Consider the following 18,366-nt stretch of genomic DNA (forward strand, 5'->3'; position numbering starts at 1 on the left):
AGAGAAACTTTGAAAACTGAGTTCCTATCCATGACGTGCCTCATTATACCCCTTCCTTCACAAACTGCCATTAGGCTTTCTTCCTTTAGAATTAAACAGAAGCCAGTCCTTTTAGGAAAATTGCTCCTCTGCTGGTATCAACCAACTGTCTGATGTTGCCCTCCCTTTTTGCAATTTCAATACAAAAGCCAACCAGCATTTCTTCCTGATAAGAGACCACCAAGTATAGACTGACTCTGTCTATGAAGAATGCACAGTGAGGGTTTTCATGTCCTCTGCTTCACCCTTTTGACATGAGAAGGCTGAAGACTCCACATTTGGATCACGCTAACACCACCATTTTTTAAACATGGGACCCATGGAGAGGTGTGAAGCTCAATTTGCATGGTTCTCCTTTCATAAAAATTCATGATTCTTCCCATAGCTTATTAAATATGTATATTCAACCACCTGCTCAGCATAAATTCCTGTTCCATTTACCCCTCCCTCAAAGTGACTGTTTCTGGCTTCTGGCTGAAGGCCACAATTCTCAGCCTGTCTGAATGGTTGCCCACAAGCTGCAACACTTTATAAGAAATAAAGCTCTCTTTTCCAAATTTAAAAAATAAAACAAATAAAATGACTGGCTTATAGACAGCATATAGTTGACTCTTGTTCTTCTCTTATCCATCTAGCCAATCTATGTCTTCTGACTGAGGGGTTTACATTAAAAGTAATCACTACTAGGTAAGAACTTACTATTGTCATTAATAGCAATTGTGTTCCTCATGGCTTGCAGTTGTTATTCTGTCCTTCTTTGCCTCTCTTGCTGTCTTCTATTCTGCTTTGTTTTTTGTTTGTTTGTTTGTTTGTTTTTTGGTTTTGGGGGTTTTTTGTAGTGACATGCCTTTAACTCCATTCTCCTTTTCTTTTATGTATCTTCTATGGGTATTTTTTTTACCAAAGAGCTTTATATTTCCATAGACTTTTATTTTAGTGTTAGTGTCCCTTTGCTTCAACCTGAAAATTTCTGATTAACTCTTATAAAGCAAGTACAATGACAATTAACTCTTTGACTTTTATTTATCCAGAAAGGTCTTTATTTATCCTTTATTTTTGAATGAGGGTTTTGCCATATACAGTATTCCTGGTTGCCAGGCTTTTATTTTTTTCTTTCAGCACTTGAAATATACACAATAACTTCAAAAAGTTCATGGAAAAAAGGTTGAATTAAAGGTTAAAAACAAAAAATATAAACTTTAATTGCCAACATAAGCTCTGTCAAGTTCAAGATACTTTTGTAAGTAATGATATCAACCATTTAGTCCATCTCTAAAGAACTTAAGATCCTGGGAATTTAACCATGTCAATGCAGTCTTTTTCATATTATTAAGAAAAATGAATACCCTTTAAAGAATTTTTAAGATTGGGAAATGTAAAGAAATCAAAAGGAGCCAAGTTGGAATATAAAGTAGGTACCTAATGATTTCTCATTGAAACTCTCAAAAAAATTGTCCTTGTTTGATGAGAGAAATGAGCAGAAGCATTATCATGATGCAGAAAAGTCTCTGGTGAAGCTTTCCTGGGTATTTTTCTGCTAAAATTTTGGCTAACTTTCTCAATACTGTCTCATAATAAGCAGATTTTGTTCTTTGACTCTCCAGAAAAATCAACAAGCAAAATGCCTTGAGCATACAAAAAAACTATTGCTATGACCTTTGCTCTTCACTAGTCTGCTTTTGCTTTTACTAGGCCACACCCACTCTTGGTAGCCATTGCTTTGATTGTGCTTTGTCTTCAGGATCAGACTGGCAAAGCCATATCCCAATCCCTTTTACAATTCTTTGAAGAAATGCTTCAGATTTTGATCTCACTTGTTTAAAATTTTCATTGAAAGCTGTACACTTGTCTGCAGTTGATCTGGGCACAACAGTTTTGGCACTCATCCACGGAAAGTTTGCTCAACTTTAGTTTTTCAATCAGAATTGTGTAAGCTGATCTAATTGAGATGGTTATGGTGCTGGCTATTGCTTCTGCTGTTAATTATTTGTCCTCTTCAATTACAGCATGGATAAAATTAATTTTTCCCTCAAAACTTGATGTAGATGGTCACAACCTTCATTTTCAACATTAAAATGAGTTATCCATTTATAAACAGCTGATTTCTTTGGAGTACAGTTCCCATAAACTTTTCATAAAGCATTGATGATTTCACCATTCTTTCACTCAAGCTTCACCATAAATTTGATATTTTGTTCTTGTTTCAATATTACCAGGATTCATGTTGCTCTAGATAGATGCTCTTTTCAAACTGATTGATGTTTTACCTTTGTAGTGCCTCAAATTGGATCCTGTTCAGACAGGATGTAACAAGTGAGTTTATTTTGGTACCAAAAAAAAAAAGTAGAATTCATTCATAGTTTTTCTATAACACACATTTTCCATGAATTTTTTGAAGATCCTTCATACCATCCCATTCCATTCTGTCCTGCATCTGCCAAAAACCCATGATAATTTTATGGAAACCCTGTACCTACCAAGTTGCTTTTCTCTTGCTGCCTTTAAGAGTCTTTTTGTCCTTGACTATTTGACCACAATGTGTCTTGGTGCAGATTTATTTTGTTTTATCATGGTTGGAGTCCCTTGAGCTCTTGAATTTGGATATATATTTCCTTCTTTGGATTTGCAAGTGTTGAGCCCTTACAACTTCAAATATAGTCTCTCCCTCATTCTTTCTATCTTCTTCTTCTGAAACCCCCATAATGCATATATCATTCCACTTGATAGTATCTCTTAAGTCCCTTGGGCTTTCTTCACTTTTTTTTTATGTTTTCCTTTTGTGCCTCAGAATTAATAATTTCAAATTATCTACCTTTGAATTTACTGGTTCTTCTTTGTGATAAAGTCTACAGTCAACTTTTCAATTCAGTTATTGTATTCTTCAGCTCCAGAATTTCTGTCTGGTTCTTCTTCATAGTTTCTATCTCTTTGTTGATATTCTCATTTTATTCATGCATAGTTTCATTGTATCTATGTTTTCTTGTAGTGTACTAAACTAATTTAAGATGTTCATTTTAAGTTATTTTTCAGGTAACTCTGAGATTTCCATTTCTTTAGGACTGGTTTCTGAAGAATTGTTTTGTTTTTGTTTTTGCTTTTTTTCCTCTCTCTCTCTCTCTCTCTTTTTTTTTTTGAATAGGCCACATTTACCTGTTTATTAATGTGCCATATTTGTGTTATAATTTTTGAACTTGAAAAAACAGTCACCTCTTCCAGTACTTGCAGACTGGCTTTGTACAGAAAATCACTTCTGCTAATTAGCCCAAATAGAGACTCTAGGGGCCTCCCAAGCCTTTTACAGAGATGAATCTTCTCTGAGCTTGTATGTATAATTTCACAGTCAGAGAGGTTTGCTGGTTTATTTTTCAGGAGGTTGTAGTCTCTTGCTCCCTATGGTATCTGTCTGTAGTACTACAAGTTCTTTGGTGCTTACCATAAGCCATTGAGTCCTCTTTTGAGTTCTCAGGAGACCCCAGGCATCTAAAGTATGCCTATTCCTCATCACCACACCAAGTCAGGCAAGCTAGAACCCAATCTCTTGAGTAATCTCAAAAAGTCAGAACTTTGGAAGTACATTCCACTCTTCTCTTTCCCTTCCAAGAAAGAAACTAGGCATTGGGTTTTTCTTCCTGATCATGAGCTATGCTGGCTTGAGGAACTAACTTAAATAAAATAAAACCGCTTTTCTTACCTATTTCAAAACAACGTTTTTTGGTTTTAACTTCACCTGGAGCACTGTGACTTCATAACTGATTTCTGGCCTTCTCACAAAAGTCTTTTTGGACCATATACTATTAATTCAGTGTTTCTGTGAGAGAGAGAACTGGTATTCCCATTCCTGATTTTGCTCACCATAGACACTTTCTTTCTGTAATCTCATAAAGCATTCTCTATGGCAGTCATCAGGAATGCACAGAGGAATTTTATTTGGTTTAGAACAGAGGTATGAAATATCTGAAATACACACTTCTGCCTCTCTTTTCCTGAATTTATTTATTTATTTATTGCATTTAAAGTATATAAAGACATTGCACTGGACACACCATCTCATTTCCACTATGCTTCATTTCTGATTTCTGCCACAATATAGTAAATAGCTCTGCATAGGTTTCAGCTAACTTTGTGCTGACAATGTCTCATACCAAGCTTACACTAGACAGACTTCTCCCTTCCTTCTTTGGGAGCTTGTTGGATGCCTGTTGGGGCCAGGAGGGTTTAAGAACATGTAATACCAAAATGCAAGAAAGGCAGTCTCCATAAGTTAACCCTCAACACTCCTCAAAGAGGGAGTCAAAGCTGATAGACAAATGCCTCTTCTTTTAATCCCTTAGGTGGAAAATTTAGGGACACAGTCTCTGTAGCTCACTAGAAGCAGCGGTCATCCTCTGAGATAACAAACTAGATAGTTCATCATTGTACTGACTTTGACTTTTTTCCTATTGGACTTCCCTTATTCCCTCATTTCATTTCCTTGTTTTGTGGGGTGGAGGTAGGTGACCCCAGGCTACGATGTACAATAAGTAAGTAGGGCCTTACCCTGTCTGATCTCCTTTTATTTTCTGTTAACAAGTACAAGTATGTTTCCTCTCTTCCACATCGTATTCCTTTTAAAGGTAAAGGTCTCATCCACTTGTACAGTCCCACGATATGCACTAAGGATTTTTCTCCAACACATGCAATAATTCTCCATTGTAGATGGCCTCATTATTCCCAGATGATTTAAAATGAAAACAAAAAACAAACCATTCACAACTTGAAGCTAATCACTTATACAGAATTCTTTTTAAATTCAAATCCACTTTTATAAAGTTTTGTTGCTAAAGCCTAGATGTTTTGACTTAGTCAAATATACTTTACATAGATAATGCATCTCAGATGACCATTTACTGATAGTAAATATATTTTTGAAAGCAAGTTTTCTGTTAAGGTCACAATATAAGCACCAACAATGTTTTAGTACATTACAGATCCCTGGGGGAGAAAAACTAAAACTTTATAGATCTATGATAAGCTTTTTCCCATATTAAAAAAAAAATTAATTTAAAAATACATTTTCTGGCTGGGTGTGGTGGCTCAAGACTGTAATCCCAGCACTTTGGGAGGCTGAGGAGAGAGGATTGCCTGAGTCCAGGGGTTCGAGACTAGCTTGGGCAACTTGGTGAGACCTCGTCTCTACAATATATCAAAAAATTAGCCAGGCGTGGTAGCACACTCCTGTAGTTCCAGCTCCTTGGAAGGCTGAGGTGGAAGGACCGTCTAAGCCCAGTAGGTCGATGTTGGCGTGGCCATGAGTGTGCCACTGTACTCCAGCCTGGGCAACAGTGAGACTCTGACTCAAAAAAAAAAAAAATTCCCCAGATTAAAATAAACATTTCTTTAAATGATTCCTCCTGCAACATTCAAGCCAAATATATATTTTCCATCTTTTAAAAATCATTATGATCAAATGATTAAAAAAAACTCAGAAAGTGCTAAGGTGAACAACACAGATAATAGATAATATAAGCTTCAGTGGTCTTCTGTGTAAGATAAAAGAAATTTTGTGTTCATTCCCAATAATGAACAAGCAATTAAAATAATTCTGAAATACTTGAAATTTAGGCATATAGATGTCTTTATTTTTTATCGAGATGTTACTCTAATGAACATTATATTTCTCTGCCATGTAACTCTAGTGGTTTAGATGCTAGATGTAAGTAATCCTGCCTCATGAAGTTTGGTATCTGGATACATGAACAAAGGAAAAGGAAGATGTGACAAAAAAAGATGGTGCTTGGGAAAGCATAAAATCTTCTATTTTTCTACTACTATATATTAACACCAACAAATCCCAACTATGGTTTACACTGTAGTCTCTGCTCAGTTTCCACAGGAAAACTTAAATTAGCTAACACCTAGCACACAGAATTTAGGGTGCTTCAAACTTGTCTGCCAAGATGTTAAAAAACTTGCTCCTCCAAAGAGAAGACACTACAACTATCCTCTTTCCATCACATTCCCCATTTTCTGTGAATACTCATGTGTGTGGTACAAATCAAGACCATTTCCTACCCAAACTACTCATGTATGGATAGCTGGGTCAGCCTCTAGCACCACACTCAAAGTATTATTGGGTTTGTACTATATGCTATGCAAAAGACTTAGAATGCAGGAGCTGAAAGAGGTTTTAAGAGGCATCTAATCCAAAACCCAAGGTGTCCAAGATGACCAAGACAGTGGCAAGATTGGGTCAGGAACTTGAGGCACCTGACTCCTGATCAACCACTATGTGGAAAGAAGAGATTTCTCTCTAATTCAAAATAACTCAACGATTATCCCAGTGCAGTGAGCAAACTAACATAAAAGCTACTCTGACTTTTAAGAGTTAGATTATCTCTTATCTGAGATGCTTTTAAATCATATTTCAACAAGTATCTAAGGATGTATTATTCTAAAAACAAGATAATTCAGTATTTGCAACTGAATAAATTGAAAAATTATATTAACCTTAGAAATATCAATTTATAAAACTAATCTAGATCAGTTAAAGGATGTAAATTAAGTATTTAACATTAATCTCATTTGAATTGAGGTTTGCATATCCTTATTCAAAACTTCACACTAATGTAGTGTCACTAATAGTACAACATTCTACATATCCCCTAGACTGAGGGTGAAGAAACCATCTTGCACGTGGAGAACTGCTCTGTCTTATTTGTGCAGGGCAGAACTGTTTGGTACTTTTTTCTTTTTTTTTAAAATTTATTTATTTATTATAAGGATGTGGAGTACAATTCAGGGTTATGTATACAAACATTGATCATGCAGGTACCCATGTTGACGAGGTATGCCCTTCCCTCCCCTAGCAGTTTCCAACTGCCAGTCCCACCCCCACTTCCCCTGAGAGTTTTCCGCTACTGGGTATTTCTTAAAGCCAAGCACATGACTTAGCTTGAAAGTTCTATTATATGAGGTCAGTGCTAGGTCCACTATCCCAATATGGGACAGAGTTTTCCGTCCAGATCCATCATGGGTCCTTTATTCTATAAACACACTCTAGCTATTTTCACAGCACTCAACTAGATGCTGGAGAGGAACAGGAGACAAATTTGAAATCTATGAACCATTTACAAAGCACCAATTGTGAGCCAACTTTATTAACATCATCTTCATAATAATCCTAGGACAGAGGTATTATTATTCCCATTCACAAAGGGGAAAACTGAGAAAACATAACCAAAGCTAGTAGAAGGCTTTGGGACATGTCCATTCTCACTAAGAATCCTAACCCACCCCAAGTCTAACACCCAATTCCTCTACATTTTACCAGGGCACTCAAAAAGCAATGTAACCTATTGCACAGGGTAGTTTATCATCCTAAACTCAGCTATGATATGTCTCCACAGCACATAAAAATCAAAGCTCTACAATAACCACCCTAAGAGGAACTCTAGTGTCTAGATCACTCATAATTTCAAAAAGAAACCAGGGCTCCAAATTTTAAAAGTTTATAGCTTTTTTTCCTGTAAAATGCAGATTCCAAACAACATCTGTACCTCACAGGTTGTTGCTAAGAGGCTGCAATGACTGAACAGGCATAAAGCACTAAGAGTAATGCCTCATATATAGTAAGTGCTCATTACAAATCAGCTGCTGCTTTCAAATCACTATCATTCTTTATAACCATAATCTTCAAATGTATTCCTCAGAATACAATTCCAAAAGAAAAAAGCTACATAATCATGTTCATTATAAGGCAGTTCAACTGCAAAAAATAACTTTTACAACCAAAAGTACTATTATTCCACCAAAAAAATTTTAGTTCTGAAAACTGCTTAGAAATACCAAAGACACTTAATACATTCAGCTAGAATGCTGGATACAAAACAGTAGCTAATACTATAACAGCAACTACCTAAACTCTATACAAATAGTCAAGAATTATATTTCAAGGTAGAAAAATAAAAATAAATGTTAGGATGATTATTATTTTTCTTTTTAAAAGTTCTCTTCATACTGTTGTTTAAATTATTTTTTTAAAGTAGGATTTATTGAGAGGACAGAAAAGCTCCCACAGTGGGAGGGGACCCGAAGGGACTTCCCTGTTTTTTAAATTTTTATAATAAAAAAATGTAAGGTATTTCATACATATTAGGATATTAGGTAGGTATCTATTATATGTAACTTTAATGGGAGGTTGTAGGAAAACCTATTGTATTATAAGCCTATATTATGAGCAATAACCAAGGTAATATATCCCCTCCAGAGGAATATACAGATTTGTATCTTCTCTCAAGTCCTTTATAAGAAGCCACTATAAATTATACAACATGCTTGTTAGAAATTATGCTCCCAGATGAAAATACTTCACGATGGCTTAATAACATGGAAAAAGAAAATAATCGGAATCTTAACTTTAATGATTTCACCATCCCCTAACACCTAGTAAGATGCACGAGATTCTTTTCAAAATGCAGAACCCTTCCACTACCACCTACCTTAGATACACGACCCTGCCACTACCACCACCACTACCATCTTCAAACCTACAGAATCAGAATCTCAGAGAAAGGCCCAGAATTTGTCTGTTTAAGCAAACTCTCCAGGTGATTTTTTATGCACACACATTTTAAGAAATTTTGATCCACAGACACCCTAAGTAGGTAAGACAAACATCACTTAAAATTTTCAATGAAAAAGGCAAAGCAAAACTCTAACTCTGTACTGGTAATTTCAGTGCTTCCTAATATTGCACAATTGCCAGCTCAAACAAGCCAGGTAGCAGGAAACACAGGTACAAGAAAGAGGTTACCCTGGGAATTTGTTGTCTCTTTTGCCTAACCTGCAAAAGTTTCCAGAAAATAATTTTGCAAAATTGATCAAGAACATTAAAATGCCCGTGCCCTTTACTCTGAAATTTTCACTAGTTAGATTTTTCGTAGGAGAATAATTAAGGATGCAAAAAGGGTTTTTATGCAAAAATATTTGGGACAGCAGTATTAATATTTATCATCTGTCATATCTTGAGTATCTGCTCCACACCTGGCACTTGCAGATGCAGTATTTCTAACCCTCACAATCTAGTCTTTTATCATCATTTTAGAGATGGAGAGACTGAGGCTCAAATAAATTATTGACTTGTTACAGACCACATAGCTAATAAATGAGAGAGCCAGAATCTGAATCCCAGGCAGTCTGAGTGGAAGCATTAGGCTCTTTCCACTGTCTGGCCACCTAAAAATGTTCTAAAATTGTGTAATGTTTAAACAAAGAATGATACATCAAAAGAATTACATAGAATTTGAAACCATGTTCTTCAAGAATTTTAATGAAACAGAAAATACCCATGATACAAAACTCAGTGAAAAAGATAGGATCCCAGTTTAGAACTGAAGTTACAGAAGGGTAGGGACCATATTTATCTTGGTTTCATATGCATCCCCAAAGCTTAACACTGCACCTGACATATGGTAGAAACTCAACATGTATCACAAAAATAAATTATGTGTGGGCATATTTTTAAAATAACCATAAAAAAATTCTGAAAACAGCATCAGTGGGGATTCTGGACCTAGGGAGGACTTCTGGGTTGGGGAGGGTTGTTTTGTTTTTTTACATCTGCTTGTACTTTTAAGTATTCTATAATAAGTTTGTATTACTTTTAAAATCAGGAGAAAAACAGCAATGACTATTTTCAAATCCTACATTTAAGCACCTTCCAATATAAGTGCATTAAGCTTTAGATCAGCTCAATATGCAGACTAGTATGTGGTTGATCTTTTCACTATAACAAGAAAATCACCTTATAGCTAGAAAGTGAGCATTATCTTTCTTTATGCCAGCAACATAAATGAGAACAAGATTTAATACTTGTTACAAATAGAAATATTTTCATTACCTGCACTTATTAGTAGCTTAGCAGGTAGGAAAAGGATTTATATATGTATAACATCCACAGAGTGTTTCTATTGATAGTTTTGTGCATTTGGGAGATTTTCCTAAATGATCAAAATTGTAAAAGGATTAAAAAATCAAATGTGGTGGCTTTTGCAGCATAAAAGCAAGAGTTTCTTGCCAATAATATCCTCACACACTGCAAAAGCCATTATAAATTACCATTAAAATTGTACCTCATTCCTGGTGGTTTAAGCATTTTACACAAAAGAATATATATTGTCACTATCATCCCCACATATTTTTAAAGAAAAAACTCTGTCTTAAAGTGAACAAGGATGAGCCAACTGTTATATTTTATTAGCTCATAATTCTGGACAATTTCAGACAGCAAAACAAGTCACAAACTTGATAATTCTACTATCAAGCTATCTCCAAATGGCTTCATCTTCTGAACAAATTGTGGCTTTGTTGATCAGATTGTAATGGAGAAACCAATCTATGAAAAGTCAAAAGGGTAGAAGCATGAACTACAATGAACCTGTCAATTCTAAAAAAAATTTGAGATGGGTAGAAGGGGGGAGGTGGGAGGAGAACAAGACTATCTTAGAATAATAAAAAGTAAAATGGGCATTTGTATCATATCATGTAATTTTTGATTTAAAAAATTGACATGGAGAAAACAATGTAGATTGTTTAAGAAGATAGTTTCAGTACTTAGTAGCCCTAGATCCTGTTCATAAAAGGGGTAGGTCAGGCATGGTGGCTCATGCCTGTATTCCCAGCACTTTGAGAGGCCAAGATGGGAGAATTGCTTGAGACCAGGAGTTCGAGACCAGCCTGGGCAACATAGCAAGATCTCATCTCTACAAAAAAAAAAAATTAGAAAAATTAGCCAGGCATGGTGGCAAGCACCTGTAGTCCCAGCTACTCAGGAGGCTGAGGTGGAAGGATCACCTGAACCCAGGAGGTCAAGGCTGCGATGAGCCATGATCATGCCACTGCACTCCAGCCTGGGTGACAGAGTGAGATTCTGACTAAAAATAATAATAATAATAATAATAATAGGAATAGGAATACAAGATGTAAACAGCTTTAGATGATCAAAGGTGTTTCCTCTTTGAGATTTAGGCTTATTCCTGGATTACGTCAGGAAAGAAATTCTACCAATATGAAACGTTACCAAACAATCTAAATTTCTAGCAATAAGCAGTGCAAGCCAAAATCTCTGATACAAGTACACGCTGGCTTCAGTCACAACTTAGAATTTGGGGTTGCAAAGCTCTTCTGCTTTCCCCACTGTGGAAAAACTATGGTTTGAATCACTTAGCGCCCATTGTAACACCCTTCTTCTTTGCCTGCTTCTGCTAGAGACTGGAAAAAAAAGATATGTTCCCAGAATCTCTTGCAGCAAAGAGTGGTTAAAGAAATACAGATGGAAGTTCCAAAGAAGATAAGTCTTTGTCACATAAAAAGGCAAAATCATAAACAAAAAACAATTTTTGTTCTTCCACCTTTTCCTGCATAAACCGCAGATGCACCTCAAAGCATAGTCACAGCCATACTGCAAAAATGGGGCAGAATGCCACAGGTTGAAGCAAGGACAAGAGAAGATGCTGGGCTCCTGATGACCTTGAGCAGCTCTGGACCACTTAGCCCAGACTTCTCGTTACATGAGAAAGATACACCCCTGGCTTGGTTAAGCCACTCTGTGCCAGGCTTCATGTTAGTCGTAGCCAAATACATTCCTGTCTGTAAAAGTCACTGGCATAACAAACCTCTCTAGCTATGTGTTAACTTATCAATGATCAACTTCACCAACCCCCCAAGTCTTCATAGAGATAACATTTACTGAGAGTGCTTGTATTTGCTCCATGCCTGTGAGCTTGGGGTTTTACTGTCCTTCTGGATGCATCCTCAAAGGACTCTACAAGAGGCAGAGGGAGGACCTCAACCCAGGCTGGTCTGACAGCAGCTCCTGAGTTCTTTACTGCCAAGCTATACAACCTCTGACATGTGTTTTTATTGGTCTGTAAAGCAAGTTTAACTTTCCATCCTGTCCTCTGAAAACTGTCCTAACAAACTTTCTGATTTCTCCAGAGAGACTTTCACTCAAAAACAAACAAACAAACACCACCCCCACTGATTCACATGCAATTAAAAAAACAAAAAAACAAAAAACCTAGCAAGCATTTGCTTTCTAGTGTTTTGAAATCTTTATTTACCATGAGTCAGGGCCACTGCCACTAAACTGTTTTAATTATTAAATTTTATTTTATTACAGAGATGTGGGATATAAGTAAGGATTAATTACACAAGTAGGCTGCATGCAGGTGAAGTTTGGGCCTCCAACTGGCCCTCACTCCTCCAGTATAGAACCAGGTACCCTTTGTGTTGTTACATGCCCCCCTCCCTCCCTTGGTAGTACCCAGCCACTGATGATTCCTCCCTTGTGCTAATGTGATTAATGTTCAGGTCCCACTTATGAGTAAGAACATGTGGTATTCAGTTATTTGTTTCTGTGATAGATCGCTAAGTAAGATGGGCTCCAATTCCCTCCAATTTGCTGCAGAGTTCATGAGTTTGTTCTTCGTTATGGCTACATAATATTTCATCATGCATATGTTCCACATTTTATTTATTCAGTCTACTTTCAATGTGCAGTAGGGTTGGTTCCATGTTTTTGCTGTTGTGAATAGTGTGGCAATAAACACACGTCTGCAGGTGTCTTTTTGGTAGGACAATTTATGTTCCTCTGAATATATTCCCAGGAGAAGGCATGGATTGTCAATTTTTAGTTCTTTTAGGAGTCGCCACACAGCTTTCCATAGAGGCTGAACTAGCTCGCACTCCCACCAACAGTGTAGAGGTGTTCCCTTTTCTCTGTACCCACACCAGCATCTGTTGTTTTTGTTGTTGTTTGCTTTTGTTTTTTGAGTTGGAATTTCGCTCTTGATGCCCAGGTTAGGGTGCAGTGGCACGCTCATGGTCACTGCAGCCTCAACCTGCTGCTGGGCTTGGACAATCCTTCCGCCTCAGCCTTCCAAGTAGTTGGAACTACAGATGCATGCCACCACACCTGGCTAGTTTTTGTGATTTATTGTAGAGATGAGGTCTCACCAAGTTGCCCAGGCAGGTCTCAAACACCCTGGGCTCAGGCAATCTTCTCACCTCAGCCTCCCAAAGTGCTGGGATTACAGGCAGAGTCACCGAGCCTGGCCATCTGTTGTTTTTTGATTTATTAATAATGGCCATCCTTACTGGGGCTAGGTGGTATCTCACTGCAGTTTTGATTTGCATTTCTCTGATGATTAGCAAGGCTGAGCATTTTTCATGTATCTATTGGTCGCTTATATGTCTTATTTTGAAAAGTGTCTATTCACGTTCTTTGTCCACTTCCTAATTGGGCTGTTTGTTTTCTTTCCTTTCACTTCATTTGAGTTCATTGTAGATCCTAGAAGTTAGGCCTTTGTCAGATATATAATTCGCAAATGTTTTTTCCCGTTCTGTGGGCTGTCTCCTTATTCTCTTGACAGTTTCTTTGGCTGTGCAAAAGCTTTTCTGTTTGATGAGGATGAACAAATGTTTATTAAGTACCATTTGCCTGGCACCGGGCTAAGCATTTTTCATGTACCCCTTCATTCAGTGCTCACAATATTCCCATGAGGTAGGACTATTATTATCCCCATTTTACAGGTGAGCAAATGGAACATGTTAGCCTAGACACAGCATTTTCTTTGAAAAAGTTTCTTTCTAGACATCAATGAATGACTCAAGTTCAGAGAAACCTATAACTAAAAGAAAGAGGAATTGATTTTGCTGCCAGTCTTTAGTAAAAATACAGAAGTGAATAGCTCAGTACAGGTCAAAGAATAAAAAACACTCAAAGAAAGAACAATTACAACTAAAAAGGGTGAAAAGCCCTCTCATCCTGAACAAAATCTAGAATCCCACACTTGTGTGTAATGGAACTTTACTCAATATGAATTCATCCACCTTTGCAAGGGCTAATACACTCAACACTCTACAAACCATCAGGAAGGCCAATAATAATATTTAGATAGTTGAGAATATTCATTAACATAAGATCATTTTATATTCTAATACACTAGATTTTCATTTTCAACATAAGAATGTATACTTTATACATTATGATTTACAATGAATATTGCTGTTATTCATTTATTCAGCACTTCCTTTGTGGTCAACACTGGGAAGGTTTATACATACCTTTTTTTCTCTTAATTGTCATAACCTTAGGACAGAAGAACTATTATTAACAGCTTCTTTGAGAAATTGGGTTGCAGGTGATGAATTTTCCCAAGCTCCCTATTAAAAGGTAAAACCAAGATTCAAATCTAGATCTGGCCCAGGGCCCTGCACTGCTAACCACTAAGCTCATAAAGTTATTTGATTTGTTCTTGCTGTTTGTTAGCCTTGATCAAGCATTAGCTAGAAAACTCTATTCATTTAAGCTTCACCCTCTACTTATCCAGTAAACCTCCATTTTATATACTTTTGCTTCATTTCTTCCTATTCCCACAAAAAAGTCTAAGAAATTACCTATTCACTAACATAAAAAAAAAAAATTCACTAAAGGTTGCTGAATTTAAATGATAGCATAATTGCTGCTTGTACTTTATCAATGAGATATATTAACTCCTGTTTCAGTGGCTAGTTCTGCTACTCAGGCAAGCAGCAGTGAATGATCCCAGATCTGCCTATCATTGTAAAAATGCAACATGATTCTTAAAATCTTTGGCAGCAGTCTTATAAAAGTCCAGCAGATGTCAATCTCTATTCATGAAAATAAGCCACTCGCCGCCCCCCCCCCCCCCCCAAGCCTCTCAGTACTCTGGCAAACAGTAAGACCTATCTCTCTCTTGACACAATTATTTGCTACTTTCTCCAGGACTTTCTGCTGTAACACTCTCTTTCCTCTTTACCTATCATAACTCACATATCATTAATTTAAATGAATCAACACTATCATCTCACATGAAGCATGAAATCTGAATTTTGAAGAGCAGTATTTTAAAAATTAAAAATTAGTTTTCTTTATCATTAAAAATGCTGTCCATGGTATTCATTCCAAGGCTAACTATACAGTTCAAAAATAAATTCCCATTTACAAAACCACAAACTAATGAAATCAATAATCTCAATTTAGATTAAAACAAAAATGCCAAATACTCTGCATGGCTGCTCTGAAGTAGTGACTAGACCAAAAAAACTAGTGATATTTCTCTACATTTTCAGCCTGGTGGATTTTATGCACATCAATTCTTTTAGAATTCAGTGATCATTCTTTGGCTACTATCCTATTGCCTATATTTTAACCTCACTGAATTTTTGGTCCATTGCATAGAAGAATTTCTCTGCTAATAAAAATACACCTCATTAAAGATTAACTTGCCCCCAGGACAGTCTCTCCAGAAACAAATTCCAAGAATTATAATAACCAATTTGCACTTTGAAGACTTAAAGGTAGATAATCTTATTTATCCTGATTTAAGTTGGAAATTGTACATATTTTAAGTCAATTGTAAATAGAAAAATTGCAGGTCCAAATTCATAATAATCAGAAACCCAATTTCACAGACTTTACTTACTAGACACTTTTCAAATAAAATTTTTCCACCAAAGTGTATCTAACAATATTAGAATACTTATTGACTTGCTAGACTTACTACCTTGGTTTCTATCTATTTTATTTCTGCAATTAATAACTTGGAAAATTCTTTTGTTCCCCAACTATATATTGAGTATACACTTGATGTCATAAAATGCAGTAGGAATTGAAAATCTTTTGAATCCATAGTGTAATATTTATTATTAATAATAAATGCAACTGATATTTATAAAGCATTTGTTTACCAAATACTCTGGCAAGTTTTAGCTTATTCGGCATTATCTTTTTCATTCCCACAAAACCCTGAGAGAAAGCTCCTCGTATCAGTCCCATTTTACAAATGTGCAAATCGAAGGCAGAGAGAGGACCAGGAACTTTCCCAAGTTCCAATAGAGTTTTGAACCTAGGTCTGAGTGATTCCCATGCCCACATTTCTGTTTCGGTCAGCAAAAGACCACATAAACCACAGTGGTCCAGAAAGATTGTATGAAGCTGAAAAACTCCTACTGATGTCACAACCATGGTAATATGACATATTACCTTTTCTATGTTTAGACACAGATACCAGATACAACCATTGTGTTACAATTGCCTACAGTATTCAGTGCAGTAACATAGTATGTGGGTTTGTAACCTGGGAGCAACAGCTATAACATATAGCCTAGGTGTGTGGTAGCCTATTCCATCTGGGTTTGTGTAAGTATGCTCTATGATGTTCCCACAATGATGTAAGTGTCTAGTGACACATTTCTCAATGTACCCCAGCCGTTAAGTCACGCGTGACTGTATGTAGGTTGCTGAAGAGATGTTAACTCCGTTAAGACATTTTGTAAAAGAAAATTTTATCACTACAAAGTTATTTTAAGCAGTCTTATGTCAGGATATCAGATTTAGAAAAAGGAGAGCCTTCAAAGTTAAAAAACGCCTCACTCAAATTTCATTTTATTCAAAGTGAAAATGGATTAATTCAAAAAATAAATCCATCCTAAAGCTCAAGTTATACACAAGAACTTCCCACAAGCGAACATCCCTGTTGTTACTTGTCTGTGCACAGGTAAAACAGGTAGGGATGACATAATACAGGTATTATTAGAAGACTGATCTTTCATATCACTCCAATCCTTGTAGAAAACAAGTTGGAAACTTCTTGAAAAGGATGAGTTTGTGCTTTTATCGGTTCAATCCAAACAATCTTACAACATTTTCCTGACATAAATTTAATATTTTGTTTTATTATCAGAAACTAGGTAGATCAGATGAAATAACTAAAATGAGTTACTGAAATGCAACTGGGGCTTTAATTTCCAAATCGGCCTTATAATATTTTTATTTGAACCGTTTGTCACAGAAGTAACTCTCCCTCAAAGTTACATAAATTTCAGGGGAAAAGAGAGGGAAGGAGAGACAGAGACATGATACACATTAGGGATGTTTATCAATAAAAATAAGCAACAAGGGAGACAAGTTTGTAGCACATCCAAAAACGCCTGCCAAACACTCCTGCTATTTGTTTCCACCAAGTTATTGTTTTGGAAAACATGCTGTTCCCTCTTAAAATAACCTGCTTAATTGAACGAAGAAGCCACCGCATTTTCAGAGGACAAAACTGCTCCCATAAGGCGATGCATTGACTGATAAAGTCAAAGTAAGTTATGCATAAAGCCACAAAAGAAAGTTTGAAAAGCTCCAATCCTCCCATGATAAAAAGACACTAGCTACTGAATGAATCCTCACCAGCGCCCTTAGTGAGACTAACGCCTGGTTCTCTACACGTATCCTAAGATTGACAGTCATTCAAACTGCCTTATTTCTCTCTTTGGATGTGGGACATGAGTCCCACTGCTGGCTACAGGTAGGCTAGTAATCAACATTTTTTAAGGAAGGTCAAAATGACCTTGGACGTTTAAGCGTTCACTCCAATCCTCACATTAGAAAGCAGATTTTGTTTCCAGTTCAGTATAACGCTTTTCAAACTAGGAAACTCCCAGAGAAATTAAGGAAGGAGTTAATAAATAATCCCAAATTGTGAAAGGCAAGGTCAGACATCCATAGCACAGGAAGATTTTTATGGACTGAATGTAACTCAAGATGTGTTTTATAAGCCTGTCAGGGGATGAACACACACTGTCCTCAAACACAGCAGCACTGGCCCACACTATCCCACGTTTTGGCTGCTTCCCTCATCCTGGCCCCTCTGACCACAGGGTGGGGGTGAGGGCGGGAGCTCCTGTCTTAAGCCTTGACATCTGCAGAGTATTTCCCAATAGCGAGACAAGGCCCCTCAGCTGGAGGAAGTGGATACTGACAAGGAGAGAGAGTGAAACAGACCGAATTCGAGGCTGCCAAGGAGTGGGAAGAAAGTCACGCATACTTGTGCGGCCTGAACGGATCCGGATGGCACAGCCCAGGTGTCTGGTCGAAAGTTGGCATCTCCAAGTCTAGAACACAACTTGGGCCAGCCAACACAAACTCGGCCTTCGACTTTCCCGAAGCCAGCCAAGTTAGCACAGGGACCCCGGTGCCTGGAGACCTAAGGGGCGTGGAAGGGTGGGGAGTCCCGCGAGGTCTCCACTGCCCGGGTGTCCTCCGTCCCCGCGGGGAAGGGGGCCTGGAGCTGCATCGACCGTGGGCCGGCGGAGCGGGCGCTGGGGCGCGGGGCGGGGATGTCCGGGAGGGAGTCCCAGGACGCGGGGGGATGCCTACCTTGTAACATGGCCTCAAGTTTCTTCCTGTCCACGCGGAAGCGCTCCTCGCTCCACTCGGGGCTGTGCAGGGGCGCCCCGGCGACGAGGTCGTCCTCGGAGCCGGGCACGGGCGAGTCG

General features: G+C 37.5%; 1 protein-coding gene across 1 annotated transcript in view; it reads right to left on the reverse strand.

Annotated features, from left to right (window-relative positions):
- BICC1 (BicC family RNA binding protein 1) overlaps positions 1–18,365 on the reverse strand; it is a gene marked incomplete at its 5' end in the record, with an annotated part of 286,932 nt that extends 268,567 nt beyond the window's left edge. Inside the window, one exon of the mRNA XM_008061686.2 lies at positions 18,248–18,365. Coding sequence (XP_008059877.1) covers positions 18,248–18,365 — 118 coding nt within the window. The remainder of the gene's footprint in view (positions 1–18,247) is intronic.
- Between the last annotated feature and the right edge of the window lies 1 nt (position 18,366).

Source organism: Carlito syrichta, unplaced genomic scaffold (genome assembly GCF_000164805.1).
Source record: "Carlito syrichta isolate Samal-C Ts95f unplaced genomic scaffold, Tarsius_syrichta-2.0.1 Scaffold305437, whole genome shotgun sequence".
Lineage (NCBI taxonomy): Eukaryota > Metazoa > Chordata > Mammalia > Primates > Tarsiidae > Carlito > Carlito syrichta.